Genomic DNA, 14,806 nt, shown 5'->3' on the forward strand with positions numbered 1-14,806 from the left:
AATACACACAAAATTGGCTGAATGCAGGAGGAAAAAGGGGTCGATGAGGTCAGCTGCATGTGAGAAAACAAAAATCTATTAGGTTGGTGCAAAAGTAATTGTGGTTTTTACCATAAGAACTGGCAAAACCTGCAATTACTTTTGCACCAACTTGATAGATAATGACACCCCAGGACACACGATCACACAGAATGACTGGTGTGCACTGCACAAATACACATCTACCTATGCGCAGCTCAGCCAGAGACTCACCTGCCCATCCCAGAGTGTGCGTGCCCCATCTTCACAACCACAGGGTATGTTGTGCTGCTGAGCTGGTGGGAAAAAGGCAGAGGAGACATGGTCAGGGCAGAAAGGGTGACCTCCAGGGGTGGGTGGTACTGAGGGGATCCCAACCAGTGGGAACTGCATTATGAGCCACTTCCCAGGACACATGGGTCAGAGACAGGCAGGCAGCAGCTGGGGGTCACACAGTGTCTCCACCTCCGGGCCCAGAATTGAACCCAGAGCCCTGTCTGTCTGTCCCTCCCTCCACCCCACCACCAAGTTCCAGACGTCCCGCCCCTGCTTTCCCAGGCAGAGGCATGGCATGAGCGTGGGGGACTGTTCCGGTAAAAAGAAAGTTTGTTTTTACAGTGGATGGATGATAGTGAGGCAAGTGTGTGTGGGGTGGGGGGATGAGCATATAGTGACTGAATCCCTCAGCCAAACCTTGTATGTAAGCCTCACCTGCACACATAAACTATTGAGAAGCATGAGCCCTTGGAACTCAGATGTACATCGCCAAACCCAGAGATGCCAGTGCACATTGAGATTGACGGCCAACACAGGCTCAAAGCACATGTAGCTCTGGGGCAGCACAGACACCCACACAGTCATTCAGCCAGCCAGGTGCCCATAGCGTGGGTCAGCAGCCAGCACTCCTGGGCAGCACACACTCGACACCCTTAAGCACACTATCAATACTTTTGGGGACACACCCAGATTCCCTCCCCTCACCCAAACCCACATCACCGTCAGGGGAACACACACAACACAAAAGATTACCCGTGCAATCAAGAGACACACACAACTCCACAGGCACACTCCACAAAACCGGGCACGTACTCAACACACAGGCGCACATACAACACCCCTAGGCAAATGCACAGCAAATAAGCCCTACACAACACACAGAGGTGTATGCACTTCTAGATACTCACATCATGACTGGGACCCGTAACAGACTCATGCCACATCCTGGGCACACAAAAAGTATATCTAGACACACACACAACATGCCTTGCCACATATACAATACAGAGAGGCTACACACAACCAGAGACACCCACAACTCAGTTTGCAGAAAACATTCCAGGGCATCCCCACCTCAACACACACACAGTCACACATTCAGGCGAGAGGGATACCTCAAGTCTCCCCCGCTCCCAGATGAGGTAGAGGAAACCAGGTTGGACGGCCCCAGGCTCCCCGCTCCCCCGCTCACCCCCACAGCACAGCTGCACAGTGCCCCTCTGGTGACCCTCCCTCTCGCTGACAAGGTAGAGAGATGGCATTCCCGGAGGGGCTGCTGGGGCGGTGGTGGTTCCCAGTTCCCGACAGGCACAGGAAGCCCGCAGACTCAGGGTGACCGTTTGAACTTCAGGCTTCCCTCTGCAACCCCCCCTTCCTCATTTCCCAATGAGTGGCGTCATTATGAGGTGGGCTGAGAGGCACGATGTTGGGATGGGGGTTTGGGGCATCTCTGGGCAGCAGGCCACGGAAACGATGCTGAGGCGGATGTATACAGTACCACCCGGGGTGCACACAGCACACAGAAGTGCATAATGCACTCATAGTTACATACGCAACCCAGACCTGCTTTGCCGAGGCTGGTAGATAACTCCCAGAAGCAACACACAAAACACACAGGCACACGCTCGACTCTTAGCAATGGACACACAACACACCAGAGAGCTGTGCGTACACACCCATACCTCCCCCAACAACCCTGAGGTTTCTAGGTGCCTCTTTTCCTTAACTGTCTTTGTTTCCTCTGGACTTGAACCTGAGCACAACGCTCTGTATATGTGTGTGTGCCCATACATGTGTGCGTGCAGAGTGCTTTGAACTCTGACTCTGGGAGCTCCTGGAAAGCCCTAGGTCTGAATCTTGGCCTTTCTCTTCCTAAGGCCATGAAGGACACGCCTCTCTGAGCCTCAGTTTCCCCATCTGCACAAAGAGCACAATGAGGCCCAAGCACCTGGTATGCTGTGGGCATTGTCAGGTGTCCAGTTTGCACATGCCCCCTGAACCCCCATGGTCCCCCACACCCATCCAGCTTCCCACATGGTCACACACCCCTCCATGAACACCCCCCCCCACTCTGCATTTCAAAACCACACAATAACCAGATCCACACGATTCCTCATGTAAACAGTCGGCAAAACTCTGTGCTGACTCAGGTTTCAAAGAGTTGGCGTCAGAACCAGAGTCAGTGAGGGGCCAAGGCAGGACTTTCCCTGCCCTCACTTCTCCCTCGGAGGCACCAGGTTACTCAGCCCCGTCTCATTCACTCTCACTGTCCCACTTTCACAATCAGCTCCTACAGATTTTTTTGGTTTACTTCCCTTCCTCCCTGTTTTTGTCCCCCCCACCCCCACCCCCAACAACAGAGCCATTTCTTCATTCTCATTCCTGGGTAGGTCACTCAGCCCTTTTGTGTCTAAGTTTCCTCATCTGTATAATGAGAACATGAGCTATATCTAACTCACAGGGATATTGTGAGAAATGTTAGTTATTTTGGGAAAAATGCTCTACATGGTATCAAGCATATAGTAAGCCTCGATCCTCAAGAAGTGTTGGGTACTGTTGTTTTTATTGACTTAACATCTCTTCCTTAACTAACATTAATGAACAAAGAGGCAATCGGGATTGACTACATGAGATAATGTCTGTAAAAAGACTTTAGAACAGCGCTTTTTTTTTTTTTTTAAATAGATACAGGATTTCACCATGTTGCCTAGACTGGTCTTGAACTCCTGAGCTCAAGCGATCTGCCTGCCTCAGCCTCCCAAAGTGCTGGGATTACAGGTGTGAGCTACCATGCTTGGCCAAGTGCTTTCTTAAAAAATAGATTTAGGCTGGATGCGGTGGCTCACGCCTGTAATCCCAGCACTTTGGGAGGCTGAGGTGGGCGGATCACCTGAGGTCAGGAGTTTGAGACCAGCCTGGCCAACATGGTGAAACCCCGTCTCTACTAAAAATACAAAAATTAGCCAGGTGTGGTGGCGTGTGCCTGTAATCCCAGCTACTGAGGACGCTGAGGCAGGAGAATTGTTTGAAATTGCTTGAACCCAGGAGGTGGAGGTTGCAGTGAGCCGAGATCTTGCCATTGCACTCCAGCCTGGGCAACAAGATCAAAACTCTGTCTCAAAAAAAAAAAAAAAAAAAGATTTAGAAGGCTGGGTGTGGTGGCTCACACCTGTAATCCCAACACTTTGGGAGGCTGAGGCGGGTGGATCACCTGAGGTCAGGAGTTCGAGATCAGCCTGACCAATATGGTGAAACCCCCGTCTCTACTAAAACTACAAAAATTAGCTGGGGGTGGTGGTGGTGTGGCTGTAATCCCAGCTACTTAGGAGGCTGAGACAGGAGAATCTCTTGAACCCCAGAGCCAGAGGTTGCAGTGAGCTGAGATCGTGCCACTGCACTCCAGCCTGGGTGACAGAGCGAGACTCCGTCAAAAAAAAAAAAAAAAAAAAAAAAAGATTTAGAGGGTACAGCTGCAGTTTTGTGACATGTATATATTACATAGTGGTGAAGTCTGGGCTTTTAGTGTTCCCATCAACCAACAGTGTACATTGTACCCATTAGGCAATTTCTTATCCCTCAACTTCCTCCCACCCAGAACAGTGCTGGATACACAGTAAGCACTCCATAAGGGCTGCTGGTAGTTTTTGTTGTGTTCTTGTTATTAGGCTAACATCCCTGAGTTAATCAAACTTAATTAGCAAGGGAGTATGGCGAGTGAATGAGATCATTTATACAAACACTTTAGCACGTAGTATACAGAAAGTGCTCAATAAGCGGCTGCCATCATCACTACAATTATTATTATTGATCTATCCTCCTCGAATTACGGGTGTTAATCAGAACCCCAGGGAAGATTCCTGCACTGTCAAAAAGCTGGTGGGCAAGGATTGCCCCACCCCAGACCCCACCAGGGGTATAGGTCCGTGGGGAAGGGGCAGGGCAGGATGGGGTGGGGATTAGTTTTCTACTGACCCACTCGTTTCTTTCACCATCATTCATGGCCACCCCTTCCCAATGCTCATTCATTCACCCGCACCATTCCCTGCTTGCTAGGATGGTGCCACTCCTGAGTTACAATCCTGGTGCCAGGTAGCCTCAGTTCGAATCCTGGCCATGTCCTGTGATCTTGGGAAAATTCTTCAGTTCCTCTATATCCCATATTTCCTCATCTGTAAAATGGGAATAATAACTGGTACCCATCTCAGAGATTTGTTTTGAGCTCTGAGTGAGATAAACTATGCTGAGTGCCTGGTATACAGTCGGTGCTATATAAATGCCGGCTATTTGCCTGTGTTTTTTGAGACCCCGGTTTTGGTTCCTGGCCACCTGAGTTCCAGTCTTTGTTCTGCCATTTACTGACTCTGTGATCCTGGATAAGTCACTTAACCGCTCCATGCCTCAGTTTCCCCATTTTGTGTTCCTCCCCATTCACCTGCCTTATCTCCCTCCACTGTTGCTATTTAATTTGTTCCTCTCTGCCACCCCTCACCAGCATGTCAGACATACAAAACAAGGGTTTTTGTGTGCTTGGCACACAGTAGATGCACAATAAATGTTGAAGGGCTGAACTAATTTGGGTTTGAGCCATAGGGAGCTTGGGGGATGTGGGTGATTGGATAGATTCTGGAGACTTTAGGGGACTGGGCTGCGGGGAATGCGGCCTCTAAGCTCTCCGCTGAGGCGCCTTGGAAGGCATAGTGACTGACGTGGAGGTGGGGGAGGGGACTGGCCCAGGCGAGGTCCTGGGAGAGGGAGAGGAGGCGGGTGGGAGAGAGGAGGGTGTATCTCCTTTCGTCGGCCCGCCCCTTGGCTTCTGCACTGATGGTGGGTGGATGAGTAATGCATCCAGGAAGCCTGGAGGCCTGTGGTTTCCGCACCCGCTGCCACCCCCGCCCCTAGCGTGGACATTTATCCTCTAGCGCTCAGGCCCTGCCGCCATCGCCGCAGATCCAGTGCCCAGAGAGACACGAGAGGTAAGCAGGGCCCGGGATGGCCCAGCAGGGACCGGGGCTGGGCTGCAGCTTGGGTGCTGGCCACCAGGCCCGTGCACTCCCGTGCTAGATGCCTGTCTACTCAGCTTGGCCTGCGGGTACCAGGACCCTGGGCTAGTCTAGGAGGAAGAGGGTCGGAGGCTGGAACCGCTTTCCCAACCCCGAGGCTCCAAACTCCCTAGAACCCCTGACATCCGTCCCCAACTCCCCCAAACCCATAACCCCCTAATATCACAAATGCTTTCCAAATCTCCCCGCAAATCCCTTCATCCAGCACTTCCCTCATCGCCCCCTAAATCCCCACCGCTAACCCCTGCGGCTCCCTAAACTCCCCCGTCTCCCCAATCCCAGTTCCCCAGCTCCCCAGCTCCCAAACTTCTTTTGCCTCAGATTCCTCAAGTATCACCATTGCCTTAAGCCCCTAAGTTCCCCCAACCCCTTCAACCTCCAAACTCCTCCAGCTCCCTAAATCCCCAACCTCCTCCAAATTCCTCAACCTCCCTAAATTCCCCCAGCCCCCTATATCTCTTAATATACACAACCCCTAAACTCTGCTTCCTCCAAACTCCTCCAGCCCCCAATCCCAAATTCCTCACACCCCCAAACTCCCCAACCTTCAGAATTCCCCAATCCCCTCATTCCTCAAACTTCTTAGCCCCCTTCTCCCCCAAGTGCCACAGCTCCATAACCCCGCAACTCAGTCCCTCAATAATTTAAACTTCCCAACTCTCTAAACCCTAAATTCCTCTGGGCTCCCCAATCCCCTTAAAATCCCCAAGCTTCGCAACCCCTGAAGCCCAAATCCAGTCCCCTAATCCCCCCCATTGGCTGCCCCGGGGCAGGATGGGGTGGATGACCTGCCCAGGTCAGCAGATCAGCTGGGCTGGGGCCTGCCTGACATCCCTCTTCCCCACAGAACCCACCATGGCCCCCTTTGAGCCCCTGGCTTCCGGCATCCTGTTGTTGCTGTGGCTGATAGCCCCCAGCAGGGCCTGCACCTGTGTCCCACCCCACCCACAGACGGCCTTCTGCAATTCCGACCTCGGTGAGTCCTCACCCCACTCAGCCCACACACTCTGCCTTGGTTCCCTCTCAGTCCGGTGGGGCTCACGATGGCACTTACCTCTAGAATGATTCCACTCGCCCTGCTCTCCTCTGCTTTAGCCACACTGGCATCCTCACACTTCCTTGAGTACTCCGTGCCCAAGCCCACCACAGGACCTGTGTGCTGGCTGCTCCCTCTGCCTGATACACTTTCCCCCCAGGTATCCACCTGGGTGGCTGCCTCAAATGTCACCTTCTCAGGATGGCCTTCCCTGGCCATCTTTTTTTCTTTCTTTTTTTTTTTTTTTGAGACGGAGTCTTGCTCTGTCGCCCAGGCTGGAGTGCAGTGGCCGGATCTCAGCTCACTGCAAGCTCCGCCTCCGGGTTCACACCATTCTCCTGCCTCAGCCTCCCGTACCCTGGCCATCTTATTTAAAATTTTAACCCCTGCCCCTTAGTACTCCTGATCTCCTGTTAAAGAGAAAAATATTCAGTGATAGTTGTTATAGCACAGTAAGGAAGACCATATTCAGGACAATGGTGATGGATACAGGAACCACTGCAACGGGATCTTGCAGTCTGGGAGAGAGATTGGGCTCAACACTGAATATAGCATGGGCCAGTGGGAATGTCTGGGCGCTCCCAAATATTTGAGGAGTAAATGAACAAATGAATATATGAAAATGGCTTAAGCAGTGCCTGGTGAAGAGAGACACTCAACACACAGATGAATCAATACACAAATGTGTAAATCACTTCGTGTGCTGTCTGGCATCCAATAACCCCTATTTATATATGCACTTTGCTGGTATTATGATGATGATGATCTTATTTTTATTGGCTCATGCAGTCCATTTGACTCATATTTCCCTCCTCTCCTGCAGTCATCAGGGCCAAGTTCGTGGGGACACCAGAAGTCAACCAGACCACCTTATACCAGCGTTATGAGATCAAGATGACCAAGGTATCCCCTGCTCCCGCCCCTTTCCCAGCATTTTCTAACATCTTCCTCCTGATCAAAACAGAAACTTCTGGCCACTGGTTGGTGCAAGAAAGTTGGCTGTGATCTTGGGATGCTATGTGACTTCAGGGAAGAACCTGGAGTGGGAGGATTATGTCAGTAAAAGAGACACTTCCCCTCATCCATCAACAGATGTATAAAGGGTTCCAGGCCTTAGGGGATGCCGCTGACATCCGGTTCGTCTACACCCCCGCCATGGAGAGTGTCTGCGGATACTTCCACAGGTCCCACAACCGCAGCGAGGAGTTTCTCATTGCTGGTGAGGCACCGTCCCCGCGCCCTGTGCCACGCCAACCAGTCCCTGGGGCGCGGCCTAGCAACCGCCAGGGGGCGAGGCTCTGATGCGAATGGTCCCACTGGAAATGGGTACCATCCCAATTTCAGCCTATCAGAAGGCCGGGCCTTTGCCAGCCTGGCGGCTCAGCCAATCACAAGCTGCTTGTCGGTTCCCCCGCTTTCTCCTTAGGAAAACTGCAGGACGGACTCTTGCACATCACCACCTGCAGTTTCGTGGCTCCCTGGAACAGTCTGAGCTTAGCTCAGCGCCGGGGCTTCACCAAGACCTACACTGTTGGCTGTGAGGAATGCACAGTGAGTACCTGGACCCTGACCTCCAACGGGAGATCCTTCCGGGGCCCTTCCCTAAATCGTGGGCTTGTTTCTTGCTCCCTCTGGCTATTCTGTGTCCCTGTGGCTGCTCCCAAACCCTAAGGGCTGTCCCTGATCTCTCTTGCTATTCCCCAAGCCCGAGACTGCTCCCTTACAAATTCTGGCTGCTCCCTTGCCCTGTGTCCAATACCGTGTGATCGCCTGTCCCTGGTCCCTCTAACTCTCCCTTGTTACTGTTACTATTCTGTAATCCCACTCTCCATTCCTGAGCCCCTGGGATTGTTTCTTGGTTCCCCAGAATGTTCTCCAAGAACCCAAAGTGCTGTTCCCTAATCCCACTGACCCTTCCTCAGCACATCTGCTTGTTGCTCTGCAGCTCTGACTATTCCAGACACCAGAGGGTGTTACATTGACCTCCTGGCTAGTCTAAGCCCATTCCCTGATGGCTCCTGATGGCCTCTGAGCCCAGTGACTATCTTGGAGCCCCACTGGCTACTCCTGTGCTTAAACTCCTTAGCCGCCAACCGGGTGGGGCCCCTTACTACTGTCAGTTTTCCCCTGTCCTTTGGGATGATTCCCCAGGTGACCTGCCTGACTGACCCCCAGGGCCTATTCCCCAGCCACCATTCCAGGACACTGATTTACTGGCTTACTGTTACCTTGCAGGACCCAGTGACATTTCCCTCAATGGGAGGGGCTGTCCTGGGGTATGTACTTAGGTGGGGTGAGAGCAAGCCTCCCCAGCGGCTCAGTGTTGAAAGCTGAGGAGAGGAGTTCTGCTCCATTGGGGAGGCAGGGAGAAACCCTCAGAGATGTCTCCTCCTCCCTTCCAGGTGTTTCCCTGTTTATCCATCCCCTGCAAACTGCAGAGTGGCACTCATTGCTTGTGGACGGACCAGCTCCTCCAAGGCTCTGAAAAGGGCTTCCAGTCCCGTCACCTTGCCTGCCTGCCTCGGGAGCCAGGGCTGTGCACCTGGCAGTCCCTGCGGACCCGGATAGCCTGAATCCTGCCGGAGTGGAAGCTGAAGCCTGCGCAGTGTCCACCCTGTTCCCACTCCCATCTTTCTTCTAGACAATGAAATAAAGAGTTACCACCCAGCAGACACTGTTTCCGTGTAGTGCCTGGGAACAAACCCGTGTTGCTGATGACCTGTGTGAGCACCCTGGGACCAGTGGGGATGGGGGATGCCAAATATTGGGTTTTTATATTTTACTTAAATTCTGACGTACTGGTGGTAATCTCGACATTGGCATTAGCACTGATGATCTGCAACAGCAGTAATGGTCACTGAACCTGCATTATCAACCGTAACCTTTGAATAATTTCTCCAGTCAATACTTTAAAACATTTTCCTATACTGATTTCCAATTGCTATTTGCCCAGGGCTTTCTAGTTATAAATTCTCCCACAGCTGACAAATCACTGCCTTATTGGGAATTCCCCATTCACACATCTTGCCAGCTGACAAAGTCATTGACAAATGCCCTACCAATTGGCAAATGGCTCTCATTGCCTCAAGCACAGTCCTGATGTTGTCCAGTGAGGATGCCCCATCCAAACATGTGGGTGTTACTGTCCCCACCCTCAGGTTTTGTATCATGAGCCTGAAAGGGGACCCAGGGCACCCAGAGTCCCACAGTAACCCAGCTGGGGACTTGGGAAGAAGGGGTGACCCTGGCTCCCCAGCCACGGCTGCAGGACATTCCTTGGAAGGGGCTGTTTGGGGCAGAGGAGAGGTGGGATGGAGAGAAGATATGAGCTAAAAATCCCCAAGCTCTGCCCTCCTCCCTCCCCTACTTCTCCCCTCACTCCTCTAACCAACTTGGAAGGAAATACTGACAGCAATGAAATGCAGGTAGGGTTCAAAATCAAGACCAGTCAGATATGCTGGCCCATACCCTGCACACACCTCCCTCAACCCAACTGTCCCCTCACCCAAACTAGGGTCTCTAGACTCGACCCTCACCTTTCTGGATCATCCTTCCTCTAGAAAAACTGAGTGAGAGACCCTCCAAATACTCCTCTCCGAGGCCTTCCTACTCCCACAGCGGGGTCCAGTCCCTGGCTCCTGCCTCTCATACTCCAAAGGTCTTGACTCAAGTGAGGCCCTTGGGAACTAGAATTCCAGACTGGTGCAAACATTCAATGGAGCACCTGTGTCCCCCTGACCTGAACCTGCTTGAAAAGGGCCCCAATATATCTCCTTCGGTAAAGAAAAGGACCCCCAAATTCCCTCTCATCATAGTACCCACTGCTCTTACCGATAGAACCCAGGTCTCCTCCAGGGCATCCTAGGTTACCAAGCACAGCCCCCTGGATCTTCTGTGGTCCTGTCCCAGAACCTTTTACACTCCTGGGAGGTTACCCCACGGCCCAAATTATGTCCCAGATGGGAATGGGCAGATTTTGAACACACAGTACTTAGCCACTTGAGCAGGGAATGCACACGCAGCAACAATTTCTGTATTAACATCCATACCTTGGTTACGCCCTTGGAGGGTCTGAACCTTGTCTACTGAAGGGGGCCAACCGCAGCCTTTGCTGATGGGCACAACTGTAAGGGAAGGGCCCGGGCCCTGGTTCATCCCTGGTGACCTTGTCAATGTTCCCTCAGCTGCCTGCAAGAGTCTGACAGCTCCTGGCAATTCACCAAAACTTAGTGTCAGCTACCTGCACTCTTAAGCTGCTCCCTAGCCTCAGGGCCCATTTCCTAAGTCCTCACCTCTTCCAAGCCCTGAGGGGAAGGTGAAGTAGCAGGGGAAGGATGGAACCCACTGTGGAGTTCGTTCTGCCGACTTGTCTGCCTTGCAGGTCAGCCCTTCGCCAAGTGCAATGCAGCACGGACAGGGAGGACTGGTGCCTCAGGGGACACAGAGTCTAGAAGAGCAGACGAGGTGACCTCCCCCAGAGACCTGGCATGAGCTCCTGGCAGGATCCGTAGCCCTGGGCTCATTACATTCCCCATTGCTCTTGTAGAACATCTATTAAAATGGGCCAAATGAGCATCCTCCATCCCCAGCATTCGGGGTGTCTGTGGGTGGATCTCTGTTTGGGACAGACTCCGTGACAGCTGAGAGGAAGCTTGTAGGGGTCACAGCCATGTTTGGTATGCAGCATGGGACCCAGCTCAGTGGGGAGCCTGGGGGGCCAGTCCTTCTCTCACCTGAGCCTCAGTCCTTCCCCCTTAAACATGGGCGCCACAGTCCTGGCCCAGAATCTTTCAGAGGCTTGTGGTGGGGTTGGAGGATATTTACGGGGTGTCTTTGCCCCTTGGATACTTTTCGGGGGGGGTCAAAACACAGGAAATGGGCCTAGCACAGTGGCTGATGCCTGTAATACCAGTACTTTGGGAGGCCGAGGCGGGCAGATCATGAGGTCAGGAGTTCAAGCCCAGCCTGGCCAACATGGTTTCCATCTCTCCTAAATATATAAAAATTAGCCAGCTGTGGTGGCACATGCCTATGGTCCCAGTTACTTGGGAGGCTGAGGAACAAGAATTGCTTGAACCCAGGAGGCGGAAGCTGCAGTGAGCTGAGATCATGCTACTGCACTCCAGCCTGGGGGATAGAGCAAGACTCTGTCTCAAAAAAAAAAAAAAAAAAAAGAAAGAAAGAAAGAAAAAAAAAGGCCTGGCATGGTGGCTGGCTCACACCTGTAATCCCAGCACTTTGGGAGGCCAAGGCGGGTGGATCACAAGGTCAGGAGATCGAGACCACCCTGGCTAACAAGGTGAAACCCCATCTCTACTAAAAATACAAAAAAATAAAAAAAAAAATTAGTGGGGTGTGGTGGTGGGCACCTGTAGTTCCAGCTACTCGGGAGGCTGAGGCAGGAGAATGGCGTGAACTCAGGAGGCAGAGCTTGCAGTGAGCTGAGATCGCGCCACTGCACTCCAGCCTGGGCAACAGAGCTCGACTCCATCTCAAAAAAAGAAAAAAGCAGGAACCCTGGAACCAGATGTCTGCATTCAAATCCTGCCCCTGCCATGTCTTAGCTCTGTGTCCTTGAATCAATCATCTTACCTCTCTGAGCCTCAGTTCCTGCATCTGTAAGACAGGGATAAAAAGAAGGCCGAACTTATAGAGACAATGTCCATATTAAACGAGGTTGTATATGTGAAGTACTTGGAACAGTGCTGGGTATATAGCACTTACAAGCACTAGTTACTAGGAGTAGTTATGATAACTATAACTTTTAACTTTACTAGTGATTACTTATAATATTGCAAACAATGTTTGATATTAGGCACAATAATATACAATATTGAAATAATGTGTATGATTAGTACCAATATTTAATGTCCATCTCTCCCCAACACCAGCCTCCTCACCAAAATGCAAGCTCCTGACCCTGCTCTGCCTGAAGGAATGGGGTAGGTCTCTGAGACTCAAAAGCTACTGATGCGATACTAAGATCCCAGAGATCCCAGCTCTTTACGCCATAATGCTCCTCAGTCCCAGTGTCCCTCTCTCTTTTCTCCCTCACAGACAATCCAGGTTCCTAGTGGAGTCCTGAACCTGTGGCTCATAGAAGCGCCTGATAATAAAGAGCAATGTGGTTAGATCCATCTACACGCCCACCCACAACAACAGTGGCAACACCATGAGGAGAGGTTCCCTTTTAGGGATTCCTAATGGCAGGCCAGCCAACCTGTCCCCACCCTGTGTGGACTCCTCACCCTCAGGTCTCCCTCTGCACCACCCTGGAACAAAAAGTCCCCATCCCTGGGGCATTCTCCCCACGAAGAACCCCCGCCCCACAATACTATGTTCCCAACTTCAGCCCGCTACAGCAAATTCTGTCCCCAGTCCATAGTGTTCTGAGTCTTTGAGACTTGGGGATCATAGCATGTCCTAGCCAAGGGACATATGGTCATGCTACACTGGTCCTCGGGGCATGGCCTCTGTCCCTCCAGGCCCTTTGAGGGATAGAAATCTGCACTCTGCGAGATAGAGGGGTGCATCCTTGGAAGGGGCTCAGGGAGGAGCCCAGAAAGGGCTTCCTGACTTTCTACAGGAAAGGATGCGATGGGGCCTTGAGTCAGTCCCTCAGGGACTCCCGCAGCCACAGGCGTCCCCTTTGTGTTCTGACTCGCCCCTGTTCTTCCTGCTTCTTGCTCCCCTACTTCTTCCTATTCCCTGCTCCTTGTCCCCGTTACCTACTTCCTATCCTTTACTCCTTCTACATATTCCCTACTCTTTTGTAAAAAAGTTTTATTTTATTTTATTTTATTTTATTTATTTATTTATTTATTTATTTATTTATTTATTTTGAGACAGAGTCTCACTCTGTTGCCCCAGCTGGAGTGCAGTGGTGCAATCATAGTTCACTACAACCTCAACCTCCTGGGCTCAAGCGATCTTCCCACCTCAGCCACCCAAGTACCTGGGACTACAGGCACATGCCACCATGCCCAGCTAATTTTTTGTAGAGACAGCGTTTCACCGTGTTGCCCAGGCTGGTCTGGAACTCCTAGGCTCAAGCGATCCTCCCACTGCAGCCTCCCAAAGTGCTGGGATTACAGGTGTGGGCCCTCAGACTCGCCTGCGTGTTCCCTACTATCAAGCCCTGCTCCAGCTCCTGTTCCCATTCCTCGTGGTTCCCTTTCTGTTTGTGATTCTCTTTTATTGTTCCCTGGCCCGCACTGCCCTACTCTTCTAGGAGCAGAAGCTATGAGAAGCATGTAAAGCAGTGCAGTGACTCAGCCACCTCCAGGGGCTTCCCTGTCTCCCCTTCCCTGGGCAGAGCTGCATACCTGAACCCCAACCTCGCACAATCTCTGTGGGGACACGTGCTTCTCTAAGCACTGGCAAGAAGAACATGAACCCACAAACTTGAGTGCCTTCCCTGGTGATCCGAGGTCTACTATTGAATCTTCACATGTGACAGCTTCCTGCCTTGGACCCACACTTTTACTCAGCCATGGTGAGTAGCCATGGAAGTCAGGACTCTTCACCTTCCTTAAACTTATAAACCTCCCTAAGCCCATCAACCTCCCCCAACCACTGCCCCAAGCCCCTTGAAGACCACCAACTTTTTAATTTTTTTGAGACAGGGCCTCCCTCTGTTGCCCAGGCTGAGTGCAGTAGGGTGATCATGGCTCACTGCAGCCTCGACCTCCCTGGCTCAAGTGATCCTCCCAGCCTAGCCTCCCAAGTAGCTGGAACTCCGGGCACATGCCACCACGCCTGGCTAATTTTTCTATTTTTAGTAGAGATGGGGTTTCACCATGTTGCCTAGGCTGGTCTCGAACTCCTGGGTTCAAGCGATCCTCCGGCCTTGGCCTCCCAAAAGGCTGGAGTTATAGGCATGAGCCACTCTGCCCCACCAACAGCCACCAACTTCTAGCCGTGCTGGAGTTCTGGTCACATTCTGTTTCTTGATCTGGGTGCAGGTGACAAGAGTATGTTCACTTTGTGAACACTCAAAGGGCTATACACTTAGGATATGTACCCTTTGCTGAATTTGCTATATCTCAATAAAATTGGCCCCCAAAAGAAACTCCCCATCCCAGTGACATATCCCCCCTGCACCCTCCTTCAATTCCTCACTCAATCCTGCCCTCTCTCCTTCACACAACTCCCACATACCTGACCCTGGTCATTCACACCTCAGGGCCCCTTTTTCTTTCTTTACTCCACAGGGACTGTGACTCCTGGGCCCAGAGAAGGCCTTGGGGTTGGACTCCACCTGTCACATAGTGAGCCCTCCACAAATACTTGCTGCACCATATATCACTTGAGTGGCGGTGGCAAGGGAGGGCTATTCCCCATTGGGACAGCAGCCCTTCCCCAGGTCTGCGTGACCAGGTAGACGTGACCAGGAGAGGGAAGGTGGGGTGAAGGG

At 52.0% G+C, this 14,806-nt stretch overlaps 2 protein-coding genes across 5 annotated transcripts in view; one reads left to right on the forward strand and one right to left on the reverse strand.

Moving 5' to 3' along the window:
* Nucleotides 1–14,806, reverse strand: part of SYN1 (synapsin I) — a 55,746-nt gene that overhangs the window by 5,277 nt on the left and 35,663 nt on the right. For all 4 annotated transcript variants that reach the window (XM_033201819.1, XM_033201820.1, XM_033201818.1 and 1 more), the window contains exon 6: nt 254–314. In XM_033201819.1, the coding sequence (XP_033057710.1) occupies nt 254–314 (61 nt within the window). The remainder of the gene's footprint in view (nt 1–253; nt 315–14,806) is intronic.
* Nucleotides 5,089–9,060, forward strand: TIMP1 (TIMP metallopeptidase inhibitor 1). The gene is made up of 6 exons (XM_033201822.1): nt 5,089–5,267; nt 6,202–6,330; nt 7,214–7,293; nt 7,483–7,609; nt 7,817–7,941; nt 8,793–9,060. The coding sequence occupies exons 2-6, from the start codon at nt 6,210–6,212 to the stop codon at nt 8,961–8,963; spliced, it is 624 nt and encodes a 207-aa protein (XP_033057713.1). The 5' UTR covers nt 5,089–5,267; nt 6,202–6,209; the 3' UTR covers nt 8,964–9,060.

The sequence above is a fragment of the Trachypithecus francoisi genome, unplaced genomic scaffold, assembly GCF_009764315.1.
Source record: "Trachypithecus francoisi isolate TF-2019V2 unplaced genomic scaffold, Tfra_2.0 Lachesis_group6, whole genome shotgun sequence".
Lineage (NCBI taxonomy): Eukaryota > Metazoa > Chordata > Mammalia > Primates > Cercopithecidae > Trachypithecus > Trachypithecus francoisi.

What these genes read in the sequence shown, in the direction of transcription:
- TIMP1 (XM_033201822.1), top strand. Translation starts at nt 6,210, where the DNA reads ATGGCCCCCTTTGAGCCCCTGGCTTCCGGCATCCTGTTGTTGCTGTGG. An exon ending in CGAGGAGTTTCTCATTGCTG is followed by an intron (nt 7,610 to 7,816) that starts GTGAGGCACCGT and finishes CTTTCTCCTTAG; the next exon opens with GAAAACTGCAGGACGGACTC. An exon ending in TTGGCTGTGAGGAATGCACA is followed by an intron (nt 7,942 to 8,792) that starts GTGAGTACCTGG and finishes CCTCCCTTCCAG; the next exon opens with GTGTTTCCCTGTTTATCCAT.